Here is an 18,300-nt window from a genome sequence, read left to right on the forward strand (position 1 = left end):
GTCAGATGTATAGGTGCACTAGTTCGGCGAAGAGATAGTGAGATGCAAATGATATGGATGAATATGAGTGGCAATAGCAATCTGAATAAAATATGGCAGCGAGTAAACATGCAACTAAACAATAAACAAACGGAGATTCGATGTTTGGAAACAAGGCCTAGGGATCCTACTTTCACTAGTGGACACTCTCAACATTGATCACATAATAAAACCACTCTACACTCTCTTGTTGGATGATGAACACCACTAATTGCGTAGGGCTACAAGAGCACCTCAATGCTGGAGTTAACAAGCTCCACAACATTCGATGTTCATATTTAATTAACCTTAGAGTGCATGATAGATCAATACAATTATACCAAGTACTAACATAGCATGCACACTGTCAACGACAAGCTATGAAAGGAGGAATAGATCACATCAATACCATCATAGTAATAGTTAACTTCATAATCTACAAGAGATCACAATCATAGCAGATACCAAGTACTTCATGATGCACACACTGTCAACATTACATCATGGAGGAGGAATAGACTACTTTAATAACATCAATAGAGTAGCACATAGATGATATTCAACTAGATCACAAAAAGAGAGATGAACCACATAGCTACAGCAGAGCCCTCAGCCCCGGGGGTGAATTACTCCCTCCTCATCATGGAGACAGCGATGGCGGTGAAGATGGCGGTGGAGATGGCTTCCGGGGGCAATTCCCCATCCCGGCAGGGTGCCGGAACAGAGACTTCTGTCCCCCGAATTGGAGTTTCGCGATGGCGGTGGCTCTAGAAGGTTTTTCGGGTTTTGTCAATCGGTGTCGATGTTTTAGGTCAGGGAGGCCTAAATAGGCGAAGAGGCGGAGTCGGAGGGGCTGCGGGGCAGCCACACAGTAGGGGGGCGCGCCCCCCTCCTGGGCCGCTCCAGCCACATGTGCGGTGGCCCTCCTCTAGCCCCTCTCGGGTGTTCTGGAAGCTTCGTGGAATTATAAGATGCTGGGCGTTGATTTCGTCCAATTCCGAGAATATTTCCTTACTAGGATTTCTGAAACCAAAAACAGCAGAAAACAGGAACTGGCACTTCGGCATCTCGTCAATAGGTTAGTTCCGGAAAACGCATAAAATCATCATAAAGTGTGAACAAAACATGTAGGTATTGTCATAAAACAAGCATGGAACATCATAAATTATAGATACGTTGGAGACGTATCACAAGGCGCGGAAAGCAGCCGAAGATCGGGCTACCCTCTGATACGCGTACAGCACGCGTCCGTTGGGAACCCCAAGAGGAAGGTGTGATGCGTACAGCGGCAAGTTTTCCCTCAGTAAGAAACCAAGGTTTCTCGAACCAGTAGGAGCCAAGAAGCACGTTGAAGGTTGATGGCGGCGGAGTGTAGTGCGGCGCAACACTAGGGATTCCGGCGCCAACGTGGAACCTACACAACACAACCAAAGTACTTTGCCCCAATGTAACAGTGAGGTTGTCAATCTCACCGGCTTGGTGTAACAAAGGATTAGATGTATAGTGTGGATGATGATTGTTTGCAGAAAACAGTAGAACAAGTATTGCACTAGATTGTATTCGATGTAAAAGAATGGACCGGGGTCCACAGTTCACTAGAGGTGTCTCTCCCATAAGATAAATAGCATGTTGGGTGAACAAATTACAGTTGGGCAATTGACAAATAAAGAGGGCACCATGCACATACATGTTATGATGAGTAGTGTGAGATTTAATTGGGCATTACGACAAAGTACATAGACCGCTATCCAGCATGCATCTATGCCTAAAAAGTCCACCTTCAGGTTATCATCCGAACCCCTTCCAGTATTAAGTTGCAAACAACAGACAATTGCATTAAGTATGGTGCGTAATGTAATCAACGACTACATCCTTAGACATAGCATTGATGTTTTATCCCTAGTGGCAACAACACATCCACAACCTTAGGGGTTGCTGTCACTCCCCCAGATTTAATGGAGACATGAACCCACTATCGAGCATAAATACTCCCTCTTGGAGTTACAAGTATCAACTTGGCCAGAGCCTCTACTAGCAACAGAGAGCATGCAAGATCATAAACAACACATAGATGATATTGATAATCAACATAACATAGCATTCACTTATTCATCGGATCCCAACAAACACAACATATAGCATTACAGATAGATGATCTTGATCATGTTAGGCAACTCACAAGATCCAACAATGAAGCACAATTAGGAGAAGACGACCATCTAGCTACTGCTATGGACCCATAGTCCAGGGGTGAACTACTCACTCATCACTCCGGAGGCGACCATGGCGGTGAAGAGTCCTCCGGGAGATGATTCCCCTCTCCGGCAGGGTGCCGGAGGCGATCTCCTGAATCCCCCGAGATGGGATTGGCGGCGGCGGCGTCTCTGGAAGGTTTTCCGTATCGTGACTCTCGGTACTGGAGTTATTATCGACGAAGGCTTCTTATAGTCGGAGAGGTAGGTTTAGGGGCGACGCGAGGGGCCCACACAACAGGGCCGCGCCGCCAGGGGGTGGGCCGCGCCGCCCTGGCGTGTCGCCGCCTCGTCGCCCCACTTCGTTTTTCCTCCGGTGTTCTGGAAGCTTCGTGGAAAAATAAGATCCTGGGCGTTGATTTCGTCCAATTCCGAGAATATTTCCTTACTAGGATTTCTGAAACCAAAAACAACAGAAAACAGCAACTGGCTCTTCGGCATCTTGTTAATAGGTTAGTGCCGGAAAATGCATAAATATGATATAAAGTATGCATAAAACATGTAGGTATCATCAATAAAGTGGCATGGAACATAAGAAATTATCGATACGTTGGAGACGTATCACCCTCCTAGAGGCGGAGCAGAAGGAGTATGACCTGCTGGTCATGCAAACCGACGCGCTCGCCCTCCGTAAGTTTTTCTTTTTTCTTTTCCGGCTTCTGCTTATAAGCTTATCTCTTCCGGTAGCATGTCCTTATCTTTTTCCTTTGTCTTGCAGGGCTGTTTCCGGATTCACAGGCGTACGCGCCGAAGAAGGTGGCAGAGCGCCGGATCACGCAAGCGTTCAAGAATCCGGATCCGCCCTGGGACCCCTATGACCATCTGGTCGCGCTTTCTGCCAGGGTCTCGCACATGCGCGCGGTGGACCGGAACCTTGCCGACATCCCCGAGGTGGCGATCCAGCTCTTCAAGGTGCTGTGGCCTGAGGAGGAGGTGCCGGCTAACTTGACACTCACCTCCGATCGCCTGAAAGGTGCCGGTCGGAGGATCCGCGAGTGGCAATGGTCCGCGGCCCGTGCCGGAGCAGACAAGGCGTTACGCACCGCCTGTTCCTGGTATGAGGACTTGGACCTGGACGCCTTCGACGCCGCGCGCCAAGACGCTCCTACCGACATGGATCCGGCCCTCACCGCCAAGCAGAAGGATCGCGCCTACCGGATAGCTGAGTATGCGGCAGTCCGCACCTTCATTCCTCCTCCTCCTGGCGTCACTGATTATCTTAGTGACTATGAAGAAGAGGAAGATGAAGATGAGGATGCCGGAGAAGATGCGCCTCCGGAAGCTCCTAATGCCGGTGATGCTCCTCCTGAAGCTCCCCTTGCCTGAATGTGTTTGCCTTTCCTGTGTTTGTTGTGTCCTGTGTGACTTAAAACAATGCTCATTAAATTCCACCCCGGTATGCCAGGGGTTATGATGTAATATAAAACTTAGCCGTTCTTTTGGCTGTGCTACCATATTATCTGCCGGTAGGTTTTACCCGTAGGCTATCAAGTTATGTTTGTTTATCGACTTAGCACTTTGCTTATTGTTTGCTTTGATCTTGTACTGCAAAGATTCCGGAATCGTTTTTATTTTTTTTGCATCCAATCCGATGCACACTTGGCTCTTTTACTCTGGCTCTGCCTACCTCTTTTGGGTGTTTTGGCGTATGAGGCACAAAGTCCTTTTGCCAAGCAAGCACTTTCTTGAACTTAGAAACAACTCGAAATTTTCACAAAAAACCGGTTTAGCCGGGGTTAGTTAAATCTTTCCGGATTGTTCGTTCCCACTATCTCTTTTCGTAGTTCACGTGCTTAATTCCTACCGGTTTATCTTGCTTGCCATGAAGCCGGGTTGCGGACAGCAGCAGAGTCGAAGACTCCGGTAGGTTTTAGCACGTTACTAAACCGGAAAGAAAAAATGTTCAACAAGCAACCGGTGAACTGAAAAATTAAACATATTGCATGCAATTTTAGTAGGGGTAGTCCCCGAGATTCATTCGAGGTCCCGACATCTTTTATTCATAGCAAATAAGGTACAAAAAGGAACTTCTTACACTACAACTTCATGAGTAGAAAGGACGCAACAGAGCTATGTTCCACGGACGCTTGGTCTCATCTCCGGATCTGTCCGCCTTGCCTTCTTTCCATTCTTGTGCATCAATCAGGTAATAGGCATCATTGTGGAGAGCTTTGCTCACAATGAAAGGTCCCTCCCATGGGGGTGATAGCTTATGCCGGCCTTCAGTGCGCTGCACTAGGCGCAGCACCAGATCTCCTTCCCGGAATACCCTCGGGTTAACCTTCCGGCTGTGATAGCGTCTGAGGTTTTGCTGGTAAATGGCTGTTCTTGCCAATGCCAATTCTCTTGCTTCTTCCAGCAAGTCCACATCGTTTTCTCGGGCCTCTTTTACCTCTTGTTCGGTATAGAGTTGCACCCTTGGTGAGTCATGAGAATGTCGGTTGGTATGACCGCTTCTGCTCCGTAAACCATAAAGAATGGAGTGTATCCGGTAGACCGGTTTGGAGTCGTTCTTATGCTCCACATCACTGATGGCAGTTCATCAAGCCAGGACCCCGGTGCCTTTTCGATTGACTCGATGAGCCTTGGTTTTATACCGGAAAGCACCAGCGCATTTGTTCTTTCCACTTGGCCATTACCTTGCGGGTGTGCCACTGAGCACAAATCCAACCGGATATTGTTATCCTCACAGAACCGCTTGAACTCCCCTTGGGCAAAGTTTGAGCCATTGTCAGTTATGATACTATGTGGGTACCCGTACCGCAGGATGACATCCTTTAAGAACTTCACCGCTGTGTGCCCATCGCATTTTGCAATAGGTTTTACTTCCAGCCACTTGGTGAATTTGTCCACCATAACCAAGATGTGGGTCATGCTGCTCCTTGCAGTTTTGATTGGGCCAACCATGTCAAGGCACCAAACAGCAAACGACCAAGTTAGCGGTATGGTTTTTAAACCAGATGCCGGGGTATGATTTTGCTTAGCGTACCTCTGGCACCCATTGCATTTGCGTACCAGGTCCTCAGCATTTTCCAAAGCAGTGGGCCAATAGAACCCATGCCGGAATACTTTTGCAACCAACGCCCTTGACGAGGCATGGTGCCCACATTCCCCTTGGTGAATCTCCACAAGCATTTCTTTTCCCTCTTCCGGTTCCACGCATCTTTGAAGGACGGCATGGTGCCCACATTCCCCTTGGTGAATCTCCACAAGCATTTCTTTTCCCTCTTCCGGTTCCACGCATCTTTGAAGGACACCGGTAACACTTCTCTTGTACACCTCACCATTGATGATGGTGTATGCTTTGGACTTTCTCTGGATTCTTCTGGACTCATTTTCGTCAACCGGCAAGGTGCCGTTGATCAGGAATTCCTTAATAGGTTTAACCCAAGATGGTGCTTCTCGAACCAGAAACACCGGTACGTCTATCTCCATGTTATCCACCGGTACGTCTATCTCCATGTTATCCACCAGCATTGCTTCTTCCGGTATGGACGCAGCAGTCCCCGAGTTTACCGGAACAGTCCCCGAGTTTGCCGGAACAGTTCCCGGGTTTCCTTCATCGATATCCATTGGTACAACATGTGATTCCGGTACAAAGATAGATTCCGATTCCGGGCTTGGCTTGATCGATGGTGCTCTTAAGTGTGCCAAGGCTATTCCGGGAGGAATTTCTTGCCTAGATGAGCCCAGCTTGGACAAAGCATCCGCGGCTTCATTTTCCGCTCGCGGCACATGGTGAAACTCACAGCCCTCGAAGAAGCCGGCAATCTTTTGCACGTGAAACCGGTATGAAGCCATGTTGGCATCTTTCGCGTCCCAAACTCCGGAACATTGTTGCACCACTAGATCTGAATCTCCGTAGCAAATGATCCGGTGTGCACCGATTTCTTTTGCGACTTTGAGCCCATGGATCAAAGCCTCGTATTCAGCGACATTGTTGGATGCCCTGAAATGCACTTGCAAAACATACCGGAGGTGATCTCCTTTAGGTGAAGTAAGTACCACACCGGCACCTAGACCCTCTTTGAGTTTTGATCCGTCAAAGTGCATCTTCCAGTATTCTATTTTTTGGTCCGGCGGCTTATACTGCATTTCCGCCCAATCAACTAGGAAATCAGCCAAAGCTTGCGATTTTATGGCATCCCTTCTTTCATACATCGGTACGTATGTTGATATCTGGATTGCCCATTTTGCAATCTTACCGCTAGCATCTTTGTTACATATGATATCGGAAATGGGTGCCTCACTCACCACTTTCATGGGGTGTTCCTCAAAGTAATGCTTAAGCTTTGTGGCGGCCATGAACACGCCATAAGTCATTTTCTGGAAATGCGGGTAGTTTTGTTTTGAGAGGGAGAGCACCTCGCTCAGGTAGTATACCGATCTCTGCACGGTTTTTCCTTCCTCTTCTCTTTCAACTACCACCACCACACTCACAACCCGGTTTGTTGCTGCTATGTATAATACCATAGGCTCTCTTTCTAGAGGTGAAGCCAATATAGGCGCTGTGGCCAGCATTGTTTTTAGCTCTTTGAACGCTGCGTCTGCCTGAGGAGTCCAGACGAACTTATCGGATTTTTTCATCAAGGCATAGAGAGGCAGAGCCTTCTCTCCTAACCTGCTTATGAACCGGCTTAGCGATGCCAAGCTTCCGGTAAACTTTTGCACGTCCTTAAGATCGCGCGGTATAGTCATTCTTTCGATTGCCCGGATTTTTACCGGATTAACCTCAATGCCCCGGCTTGATACGAGAAAGCCAAGCAGTTTGCCGGCAGGAACACCGAAGGTGCATTTTGCCGGATTGAGTTTCATCCGGAACCTTCTCAAGTTATCAAATGTTTGCCGGAGGTCATCGATTAAGGTTTCTTTTACCTTAGTTTTTACTACGACATCGTCCACATAAACTTGCACATTTTTTCCAATTTGATCAAACAAGCATTTTTGCATACAGCGCTGGTACGTTGCACCAGCGTTGCGCAAACCGAAAGGCATAGTGACATAGCAATAAGCCCCGTGCGGGGTAATGAACGCATTTTTTATTTGATCTTCCTTTTTCAAGGGAATTTGGTGGAAACCGGAATAAGCATCCAGGAAAGACAACAATTCACACCCAGCAGTGGAATCAATCACTTGATCGATCCGGGGTAAAGGGAAAGGATCTTTCGGGCAAGCTTTGTTCAGGTTGGTGTAGTCGATGCACATGCGCCACACCTTTGGAGCTTTTGCTTCCAGGTTTTCTTCTTTCTTCTTTTCGACCAGCACCGGATTGGCTAGCCACTCAGTATGCAGCACTTCCACGATGAAACCGGCAACCAGCAACTTTGTCACCTCTTCTCCAATGATCTTTCTCCTGTCTTCAGCAAACCGGCGTAGCGGCTGCCTTACCGGCTTAGCATCCTTCTGGACATTTAAAGAGTGCTCAGCCAGCTCCCTCGGAACACCTACCAAGTCATCAGTAGACCAGGCAAAGATATTCCGATTCTCATGGAGGATGCTGACGAGCGCGCTTTCCTATGCCTCATTCATGCCGGCATACGAACGTTGGCTCAGGGTAAGCCGGGTCCAGCACAATGACCTTTGTTTCTTTTGTTGGCTTGAATGCCGGTGTACCCAAGTTTGCACTCATTGCCGCTAAGCTCAGCTGTGAGGACTGAGCTGCGCGCAACCGCAGTTTGCATCCTCCTCTTTTCCTCTGCAATTACCAGCGATTCTGCCAGGTTTGATCCGGCTGAAGCGGTTTCCAGTGAGACTTTGTAGTTTCCCACCACAGTTAAGGGTCCACGAGGTGCCGGCATCTTCATCTTGAGATAAGCCGTGCGTGTTGAGGCCATGAATGCTGCCAATGCCGGTCTCCCCAGCAATGCATGGTAGGGACTATCTAGGTCCACCACCTCGAACTCAACGTTTTCCACCCGGCAATTGTCACGCCCTCCAAACGATACATCCACCCGGACTTTTCCCACTGGCGCGCAGGAAAAGCCCGGAACGATTCCGTGGAATGTTGTGCGAGTTGGTTGCAGCATGTTTTCTGTTATGCCCAACGTATGCATGGTGTTCCGGTACATGATGTTTATGCTACTTCCATTGTCTATCAGCACCTTGCTGAACTTGACTCGAGCGTTTGACCCATGCATGATTGGGTCTACCACAAGAGCATAACCACCCGGATTAGGCATTATCTTTGGGTGATCCTTGAACGACCAAGAGATTTCCTGATCCGACCACAGCATGTATTTTGGTACTGCCGGCATCACAGCGTTCACTTCCATGGAACGGCGATGCAGGCTTTGTCTGTCGGTTGGCTCAGTGACGAACACAACACAGCACATATCTGGATCATGGTAAACATTCCGGCCCAAAGGTGCCGGTGGAGGTGGTTGGCCATTGCCTTCTCCCACCCGGTTAACTTGTCGATGTTCGTTGCCCGGTTTGGCTGAGGCTGTACCGGTAGAGCGTTTGCTCCGGTAAGCGGTGGTGGTGGTGGTAACGGGTGTTGATGTAACATGTCATGCGAGGGAGGCAATATTGTGGAGCAACCATGTGCTTGCGCATCTTTTGCCGCACCTCTCAGCATCAAGTGCTTGATCCAAGAATAATCTTTTGTCAAATGGTTTGCCGGCTTAGCTGGATTCGGAGTATGAAACCGGCATGGTTGCTCCATAGCTGCTTCCATAGTGTATCTCATATGTTCCTGCCAATCTTTTTTCTGGCCCCAGGGTTCCTTTTTAACCCATTGTTTTTTAGGACCCGCCCACGGCTGCGATCCGGTTTTTTGCCTTTGGCTCCCGCTGGGACCGGAGTTATCTTGCACCGCAGCTACTTGCTGCGGACCATACCTTCGATCCGGAAAATCTTCCCTTCTCTTGTTGTGCCGGTTGTCCAGTCTCGATCTTGGCGCGGCTGGCTTGTTTGCGCCGGATCCACTTGCACTGCCGGTTGCATTGGGTCTCCCAACGCGTAGCTATCTGCCACACATATCATTTCCGCCAGAGTTGCCGGCATGTTCCGCTGCAGCTTTTGCCACAACGGCGAACCTCTTCTGCACCCGTTGCAAAACCAGGCAATGGCTTGCGCCTCTATCACCCCTTCGCAGGAATTTCTCGTGGAGTTCCACCGGGTCAGGTAATCCCGGTCTGTTTCATTTGGGCGCTGCACGCACAAGGGGAGCTGATGCGGCCTGTTGGGCCTCCGGTATGTGCTGCTGAAGTTACTCACAAAAGCCTCCTCAAAGTCCAACCAACCGTTTATGCTTCCTGCCGGCAAGTTATTCAGCCAGAATCGTGCCGGTCCCACCAAGAATGATGGTACTATTCTCACGGCCCAACGCCGGTTTCCTCCACCAGTTACAGTTCCTCCGCCACCAGCGACGTATACCGCGGTTACGTAATCTGCAAGCCAGTCTTCCGGCTTAGTGGTGCCATCATACGTTTTTGTGTCACGAGGCAACTGGAAGTTGCGAACTGGTGGTTCTTCCTTCATGATCCTTGGACCAAAGCATTTTGGGCCCGGAGGACCTTCTGCCTCGATCATTTCAGACAGATACACTCTATCCAGACGGTGCCTCGCATCCCGTTCTGGCAGGTGTCTTTCTCCCACGCGTTCTCCCAACGGGTTCCGGTATGCCGTGAGTCTTTCAGCTGTTGAATCAGCTTTATCGTAAGGTTCCGGTACCGCGGCCCTTGCCTGCCGGTACCTTGGGGGAAGCATTTCTTCCTCTTCATACGCTGTCTTTGTAGCTCGATAATTTTGCCCGGTTTCATGTCTACCGGCATGATTGTTTCCGGCATAGCCTCTTCTGGCGTTGCCTCGATCTGCCCCTTGACTTTTCCTACCGGCATCGTGTTGCCCGGCTTGTTGTTTTTCGGCAAGGACCGGATCGTACACAGTCATCTGCTGTTCATTCATTTCTTTTTCTTTTCTCTTGTCCGGATGGGGGGACGATGCCTGCCCCTGGGACTTGCTACCGGCATTCTTTGTTGAACGCGCGGATTTTGAAGCCACAGCCTTGTTCGGCTTAGCAAGTCTGCTCGACGATTCTGTTGCTCGATGGTATCAAGCAACTCTCTGACACGCTCTTGCTGTTTTGCCAGAGCGTCTCCGGAAAGCGATTCGCACAGCTCTACCGCAGCCTTAGTAGCTTTTATGGTTTTATCCGGACTGCTATACTTAGGTTTTTCTACAATGCTCAACGATGCAGAAGTTCTCTTCCCGGTAAGAATCTCCTTACGCAAATCCTGATCTAGGTTGCGAGCTCTAAGCCGATTTTCCGGTATCCTGGCGGCCTGTGCGCTAACAGAAGCAAAGCCATGGGCAGCGTTATACTCACGTAGGGTTAGGTTCAGCTCGCGCTGCGCCCGGACGATGTTGGCTCCGTTCGCGAGCAGCGTCTGGCGCTGCGCCTCCTGCTCCGCCTGCGCCGCTGCCGGGTCGATGTTCTGCGCGATGGGCGTGGCGAGGACGCTCATTGCCGCTTGAAGTGGTGTCTCCGGTGGTGCGGAAGATGCTCCCGCAACGCCCGCCTCGCGCTCCAGCGGTGGCTTGGCCGCACGAGTCGATGCCGCACGCCCAGCTCCTTCGTCCACAACTTCCTTGCCAGCACCAACCGCGCCAGCCATCATCACCTCCACGCTGCCGGCGGCGCGGCCAGCACATAGCCACCTTGGCGGATCCGGTGCCACCAGCACCGGTGGAAGGCGCTGGCGCAGAGGGACATTGCTGAAGTAGACGCGGTGACTGCCGAACTCGATGATGCGGCCGTTCTTGGGGAAGATGCCGCCGTTGGCGAAGCAGCCCGCGTTGTCATTGATGAAGTCCATGGAGTAGATGCGCTGCACCAGCGCGGACACCGTACGCTGGTCGGCGACGTCGAGGATGCCCGCCCGAATGTGAACTCCGTCAAGCGCCGCTTCTTGCCCCACGGTGGGCGCCAACTGTCGTCGTGGCGAACGAGCAGATGCCATGGGATGGCTTAAGTTGGGGCCGAATGGGCGCTAGAGGATTCGGGGGAGGGTTTTGGATCAGATTGGATGAACTTCCGGGTGCTTTCCTCAAGAACTAGGCCTAAGCCAAAGGTAGAAGAAGAGAGACACAAGGAAGAACTCTGCTCTAGATCTTTCTCTTCATTGATCTCATTAGGTTACAAGTTTCTAGCTACAAGCAACTCGTATCTCAGGTATCAGGTCGTCCCCGCGCAAGGGTTGTGCCCCCTCTCCTTATATAGGGGAGAGGGTGGCTTACAGGGGAAGAAACCCTAATGGCATCTTTGACTAGACAAACTACTTTACAAAGTAACTTTAATCATAGGTGACGCCAGTATCTTCTTTAATCAGGGAGGCTGACGTCCTCCGGTTGCTTTTGGCGTCACCTTCCTCTTTGGCGCCAGGGCTTCGTTTAAAGTTACTTTGCTTAGCTCATCTTTGTCCTCTAGCTCTGGAGAGAATCTTTGACCAGTCTTGCCGACGTGCTACAGTGCACTTCTTACCGGTTCTCCGGTGTCTTCTTAGCTCATACCGGTATACCTCTCTTGGGGATACCGGTATAGACTTACTCAGCCCAACGCTTAACTTTGAGCTCCGGAATAAACATTAAACCGGTATCTTGATTGCTCAAACCATCCGGTTTGGCATGCCTTTGGCATACCGGGGGTCATCCCCCCAACAAATATCTTTGGCTCCGTCTTTCTTCGGGATCAAGGCAGCTTCCGCGGAACAGGCCTAAAATCCAAAATATCTTTGGCTCTGTCTTTCTTCGCGATCAAGGCAACGTTCGCGGAGTTTAACCAATGGAGATGCGAGACTCTTAGGATGTAGAAGTTATGTGTAACACCCCGACCACCCCCTGGTCGGGCATGTCACCCCTGGCAGCTCTATAGGATCTCTAGACTAGCCCCAACATACCAACACATGTCTTTCTTCGCGATCAAGGCAACGTTTGCGGAGTTTAACCAATGGAGATGCGAGACTCTTAGGATGTAGAAGTTATGTGTAACACCCCGACCACCCTCCCTGGTCGGGCATGTTACCCCTGGCAGCTCTCTAGGATCTCTAGACTAGCTCCACATACCAACACATGTCTTTCCTGCGCATTTTGTCCTCACTCGTGCGCAAAGTGCGCACCCGGGAAGAACTTCCCGGTCGGTCACCCATCCTCAAATCGCTCCGGGCTAAGCACGCTTAACCTCGGAGTTCTTTGAGAATGAGCTTCCGGAAAAAAGTTGCAACTTGTTGATATGAGTATGCTATCAATCCTATTGAGCCCTAGGCCAGGATATCACATTATGGATGGCATGCATGATTTCCGGTTTGATGATGTGTGTAAAATGAACTGGTAAAGCCATTTTAGCACATACAACAATTCACCATTCTCTGGGAAGGCCTCTCCGATGTTCACCTTGGCCAAGACGTCCCCGACACCATTCTACGAAAATTTACAAATGATGGGAAGTATTCCTCATCCACGGCTTACAAAATGCAACTTGAAGGCTTTGTCTCAACAACTCTTAATTCCTTGTTTTGGAAGGATTAGACTCCTCCCAAGTGCAATTCTTTTGCTTGGTTGTTTATGGAAAATAGGATTTGGATGGCAGACCATTCACAAACTAGGGGATGGCCAAATTGTGGGAATTGTCCTCTATGCAATCAAGTCTAAGAATCGTCGACACATCTTCTCTACAAGTGTAGACGCACTACTAGAATTTGGAAGGAAATATTTTCATGGTGTGGCATTCACAACATCAATCCAATTCATTTGGGCCATCGAACCCTCTGTTGATGATTTGTGGACTAAGGTTGCTTTTTTTTTTTTTTGAGAACACAGTACAACGCAGACGCTCGCAAACACGCACGTACAAACACCCCTATGAACGCACGCACGCACACCCTACCCCTATGAGCACCTCCGAGGGACTGAGCCGGCATATGTTGAGGTTGACGAACTCACCACTGGCGCCTCGCTGTTGACGGGCACGTCACCTACCACTGAAAGCATAGCGCCGGTTAAATCCTGGAATAAATCCAGGTAAATGCAAACACCCATGTCAAATCTAGGACTTGAACCCAGGTGGGCTGGTTCCACCACAATGGACCTAACCACCAGAGCCAAGCTCTGTTTGCGACTAAGGTTGCTCTTGATAAGGGAAAAGAAAGAAAAGCTATGGCATCACTCTTCATGCTTGTCTTTTGGGAGATTTGGAACAAGCGTAATGCACGGGTCTTCCGACACCAATCGTCTCCCGCAACCATTGTCATTGTAAAAATTAAAGATGAAGCAAAAAAAAAAAACATGGAGTCTACAGGCGGCACATTCCCTTTTTGAGTTATGTAATCCTGGGAGACTAGTCTTTTGACCTTAAAGTCCTAGCGCTTGTCCTATGAATTTCCCAAACAACTTCTTCTCTATTAATTAATACTCCGTAAAAAATACCAAGTCTCTTGCGTTGTTTAGAAAAAAAAGGTATCTTAGAATTGACAACACATTCCACATTTCAGAGATTCTGTAAAGAACTTTTGTGAATAATTTTGAATACAACATATTTCTGTGTGAAACAATGACAGAACAAAACTGCCTGAAACCCTTATCTTCTGTGTATCCTACGTGCCTACATCTTCTCTTTACTCCCTGTGTGTTAAGGAAGGGTAACCCATTTTTTGCAGCCATCTGCAACTACGGGGCCTCCAAAGAAATAAACGAATGTGTCTACGCCTATTCTAGAACGATTACAGACTACAAAGTAATTAACAATTCCATCTTGTCATCTCGTTTGCCATCTCTGAATTCTGACACTCGTCGATCAGAACTGGGAGTTCTGGAAGAACATGTCCTCCCTTGGCTCCTCCTTGGCGCCCGAGGCGTGCATCGCATCGTTCTGCCTCTGCTGCTGCTGGTGCTGGCTCATGTACGACCCCGTCGGGTTGTCGAAACCGGCCGAGAAGCCGAAGCTGCCGTTGAAGCCGAACGATCCCTGGCTCTGGCCGCCGAACCCGTCGGGCCTCGGGGCGTACTGCTGTGTCCCGGCCGCGGCGGCGCCGGCTTGGTATGTCATGGCGGACGGCTGCTGGTTAGCCATGTACTGGTGGCTGGTGCTCATGGCGCTGTCCACCGCCCGTGGCGCGGGGCGGTAGAGCGCGGCGCTGCCCCTGGCGGCGGGCACGTCGTGGTTGTGCTTGCCCTCGTAGGTGGTGATCACGGCGCGCAGGTCGTGCGACGCGCGCTCCACGTGCTTCCGCACGGGGCACCCGACCGTGGTGCACTTGTAGTAGCTCCGCGGGTTGGGGTTGCCCTTCACCACCTTCTGCCCGTACTTCCTCCACCGGTAGCCGTCGTCGAGGATGTCGATGTCGCTCATGGTCTGGACCACCACCCTCGGCTCACGCACCGTCCGGTTGCCGGCGATGTTGTTGATCCCCTCGCTGTCGCCGTCTTTCCTCCTACAGATTTGGGCAAATATATAGCAGGTTGATCCACATGTTCCTAAAGAATGCAAATCATAACATTTCGCGCCAAAATTGAGTAACACGGCACTCACCATTTCTTGGAATCCGGCTCATCGTCGTCGAGATCGTCGCCGCCAGCGCGGGGCGAGCCCGCGCCGACCTCGTCGTCCCCGAAGGACGCCGACGAGTTCTCCGGCGTCGAGACGGGCGCGCCCGACATCGCTCCGAAGGAATGCTCGGACGCGTCGCCGCCGCTCTGCAGCACCTGCGCCGCGTTCGCGCCGCCGCCGGAGCCTCGGCGCGTGTTGACCGGCTTGGCGTGGTTGTGCGTGCCCTTGTACACGATCTCGGTGATCTGGCCCTCGATGGACGTCTCCACCTTCTTCTTGGTGGGGCAGTTGGGGAAGGTGCACTTGTAATAGCTGCGCGGGTTCTCGCTGCCCTTGACCTGCTTCTGCCCGTACTTGCGCCAGTTGTACCCGTCGTCCGACGACCGCCTCTGCGAGTGCGTCTGCTGCCTGTACGCGCCGCCGCCGCTCGGCGCCAGCTCCGACGAGGTCGCCTGGACCGGAGCCGGCGCGCTGAAGCTCGCCGGGTTGGCACCCACCTCCATGCCTCCCGCAGGGTAACCCCAAGGCTGCTGCTGCTGCTGACCTCGGTACGTTTCCTCGCCCTGAAGTATGCAAACAAGAATATTGGATTAGGGAATCGATCTCGTAGTACGCTGTTTGCGTTTTCGCTAATCAATCGCTGTCACGCGACTAGAAATTCTTTGGGAAATCGAAACGAAAAGATCATGATGTGATGCGACAGCACGACAGATGGCCCATTTGTGGTTGCAGAATGAAGAGAAATGGTATACTAGTACTAGTATAGTTTATGTTTATGTTTTGAGTGTTTGACAAAGTCTAGGAGGACAGCGCACGGTTCCTGATCTCACCTGTGGGGCCGGTGGCTGGAAGGTCGTCGCCGCCGTCGTCGTCGTCGTCTGCGTGGCAGCCTCGTTGCCCGCCGGCGCCGCCGTCTGGAACGAGAAGTCGGAGTACGGCTGCCTCTGCTCTTCCTTGACGCCCTGCTCCGCGGCGCTCGCCGGCGGTGCCTCCGGCCTCCAGTTGAACTGCTGCGACCCGAACGCTCCCGTCGTGGGCGATGGGAAAATCTGAAAACGAGCAATCGCATTAGCAATACGAACGAAAATACTAAATGGCATGGCGCTGATAGGCTGATACTAGAATTCATTCGGTGTTGTGTTCTTGCTTACACTGGAGGTGAGGAGCACGGGCGAGTCGAGGAAGTCGGCGAGGTTCATGCCGGCGGGCATGTTGAAGTAGGACGACGGCGACATCAGGGACGGCGAGAGCGGCAGGGAAGGCGGCGTCAAGGACTTGTATCCCGACGCGGCGCCGCCGCCGGCCGCAGAGGCGGAGCTCCCCAGCATGTCCGTGAAGCTCGCATTCGCATTCGAGAAGGAGAAGGAGCCGGGCCTCGAGTTGGCCGACGTCTCGACGCTCCCTGACGACGAGGTAGTCATCGGAGTCGTACAACGGCCCGGCTCGGAGCCCAAAATCGCCCGCGCGTGCGTGTTACGGCTTAACGGCGGTCGTGCGTCCGGCGTGTACGTACGGCGAGAGGGAGAGGGAGGAGAGGAAGCGTTGGAGGGAGATCGTTGGGAGGGATTGCTTGGAAGGACCGGGAGAGGAAGACTATATAGAGGCTTTGAAAACTTTGACCGTGGACTGGTCAAAGCTCGTGGCGTTTGACTGGCGGCGCATTGGAATGGAAGCGCTGATCGACTAGCTGAGGATAGGTACCCACCAATCGGGACGAGCTGTGCCGCTGCGTGGGGGTGACGTGGCAGGCGTTCTGTCACGCTGGTGCGGGTACGGGTGTAGTTTCCGGTGAACGAAAGAGTTGGTGGTCGCTAATCGTTTCTTTGACCTTTTCAAACGTCCAGCGTGGATTATAATAAGGTTCTGAAATCATCTTGCATTTGTTTTGTCTACATGAGCCAATTTTATTGTCAAATTAGTGTTGGGGCGATTAAAATGGTTGAAGCTGACCCGCAAAAAAAAAAAATTGGTTGAAGCTAGGCGACAGAACACAAAAGTAGTTTAACTGTGCTTCGGATTAACTGTTTGGAGCCACGCTCTCAGTTTGTGTTTGGGGGTTTGTCGCGTCCATAAATAGTGCTCGCTTTGCTGCCTCATGTGGTTGTTCTTTAGTTTAAGATAAGAGTTGCACAGTTTCATTCCTATTGTAATCATCGCCGATCGTTGTACTCTAGACTTTCAACTATATATAATGCCCGCTTTCAAAAAGAAAAGAACTATATGTAACGCCCCATTTTGAAACACGGGAATTTAGAGAGAAAAAACATAAAAACTTAATAATATGTAAGTGTGATTTGATTAGTAATAAAGATCACAGCAGAGTACTGCTGTTTCCCCTAAAAATAAACTCGTATACCCTCTGTCTCACACATTAGTGGCATTGTAAATGTACTCTTTAGTCAGAATTTTAAAAGTTCATTTATAAATATTGTTGAAGACAGTGAGGTAGGAAACTTAAAAATCATGTGTATAGATTTGGCTCGAAAAAACATTTTAAGGATTTTACAATCTTGGACTTTATACATATATATAATTTAAAAGAAGTTGGTTCTGAACTGGAGAGAGTGTATGGCATGTTTGTTCTTTATTCAGAAGGTACTATAAAAGTAGCTCGTAGCCACACAGAAATTTCAAAAAAAAAAAGCTGATCAACTATTCATTTATTCAAGAAAAAACAATTCAAAAAGTTGTATCCTCTACTATAGTCCTGTGTTGTTTTTCAATTGGGGCCAAAGCCGCACCCAACCAATATCTTTCTAGATGCATGGATTAAGTAATTCAACTTGCTGACCTCTTTTCTGATTGATCACTAGCTAGTAGTCTCAACTTTTGCCAAAAAAATAAGTAGCAGTATCAACTAGTTGACACTTGACAGGAATGACTGTTGGAAGCATGTATAGTGTCTTACTTGGTCAGTTGGTCTGAACGTAGGACTATGTCTGATGTATATTGACGACATATTTCTGTAGTTTTTATATCCCATACAAGGAATAGTATTGTTTATTGTGGTGCCTGAAAAAGCGTGTTCTATAATATGTTTGTCAACAAATTTCCTTTTAGGGCCTCTTTATTTCAAAGAAAATATATAGAAATTTTGGAGGACTCTATTCTACATGATTTTTTACTGAAAATTGATCGGTTTGCATTGTGAAGATTAGAAACCATAATAATTTTTCTATGATCTACTTCACATGTAATTCCAAAGAAACTTTTTCATCGATTCCAAAACCTTATACAAAATTTCTTTGATAGTTATGTCATGCACCAAAATACCAAATCCTCCTCAGGGCCACCCACGGTTGAGGGTGACTTTCGCAGAGTGGTGGTCGCTGGTGGTGCGGACTTTCCCTCGTCAACTGCGCAAGGGAACCTCGTCTATGATCATGCTCACTGCATGAGGGATATGGAAGCATAGGAACGCTGTAATCTTCGACAATACGCGACCATCGGTGGCTTCCCTATTCAACGACATCAGGACTGAGGCGT

At 49.9% G+C, this 18,300-nt stretch overlaps 1 protein-coding gene across 1 annotated transcript; it reads right to left on the reverse strand.

Moving 5' to 3' along the window:
* Positions 1-13,762: 13,762 nt before the first annotated feature.
* Positions 13,763-16,348, reverse strand: LOC124667264 (WRKY transcription factor WRKY24-like). The gene is made up of 4 exons (XM_047204566.1): positions 15,966-16,348; positions 15,645-15,863; positions 14,797-15,377; positions 13,763-14,698 (listed from the first exon to the last, which is right to left on the reverse strand). Exons 1-4 carry the CDS (start codon positions 16,233-16,235, stop codon positions 14,062-14,064), a joined length of 1,707 nt encoding a protein of 568 aa, XP_047060522.1. The 5' UTR covers positions 16,236-16,348; the 3' UTR covers positions 13,763-14,061.
* Between the last annotated feature and the right edge of the window lie 1,952 nt (positions 16,349-18,300).

This window comes from Lolium rigidum, chromosome 6 (genome assembly GCF_022539505.1).
Source record: "Lolium rigidum isolate FL_2022 chromosome 6, APGP_CSIRO_Lrig_0.1, whole genome shotgun sequence".
NCBI classification, from domain to species: domain Eukaryota; kingdom Viridiplantae; phylum Streptophyta; class Magnoliopsida; order Poales; family Poaceae; genus Lolium; species Lolium rigidum.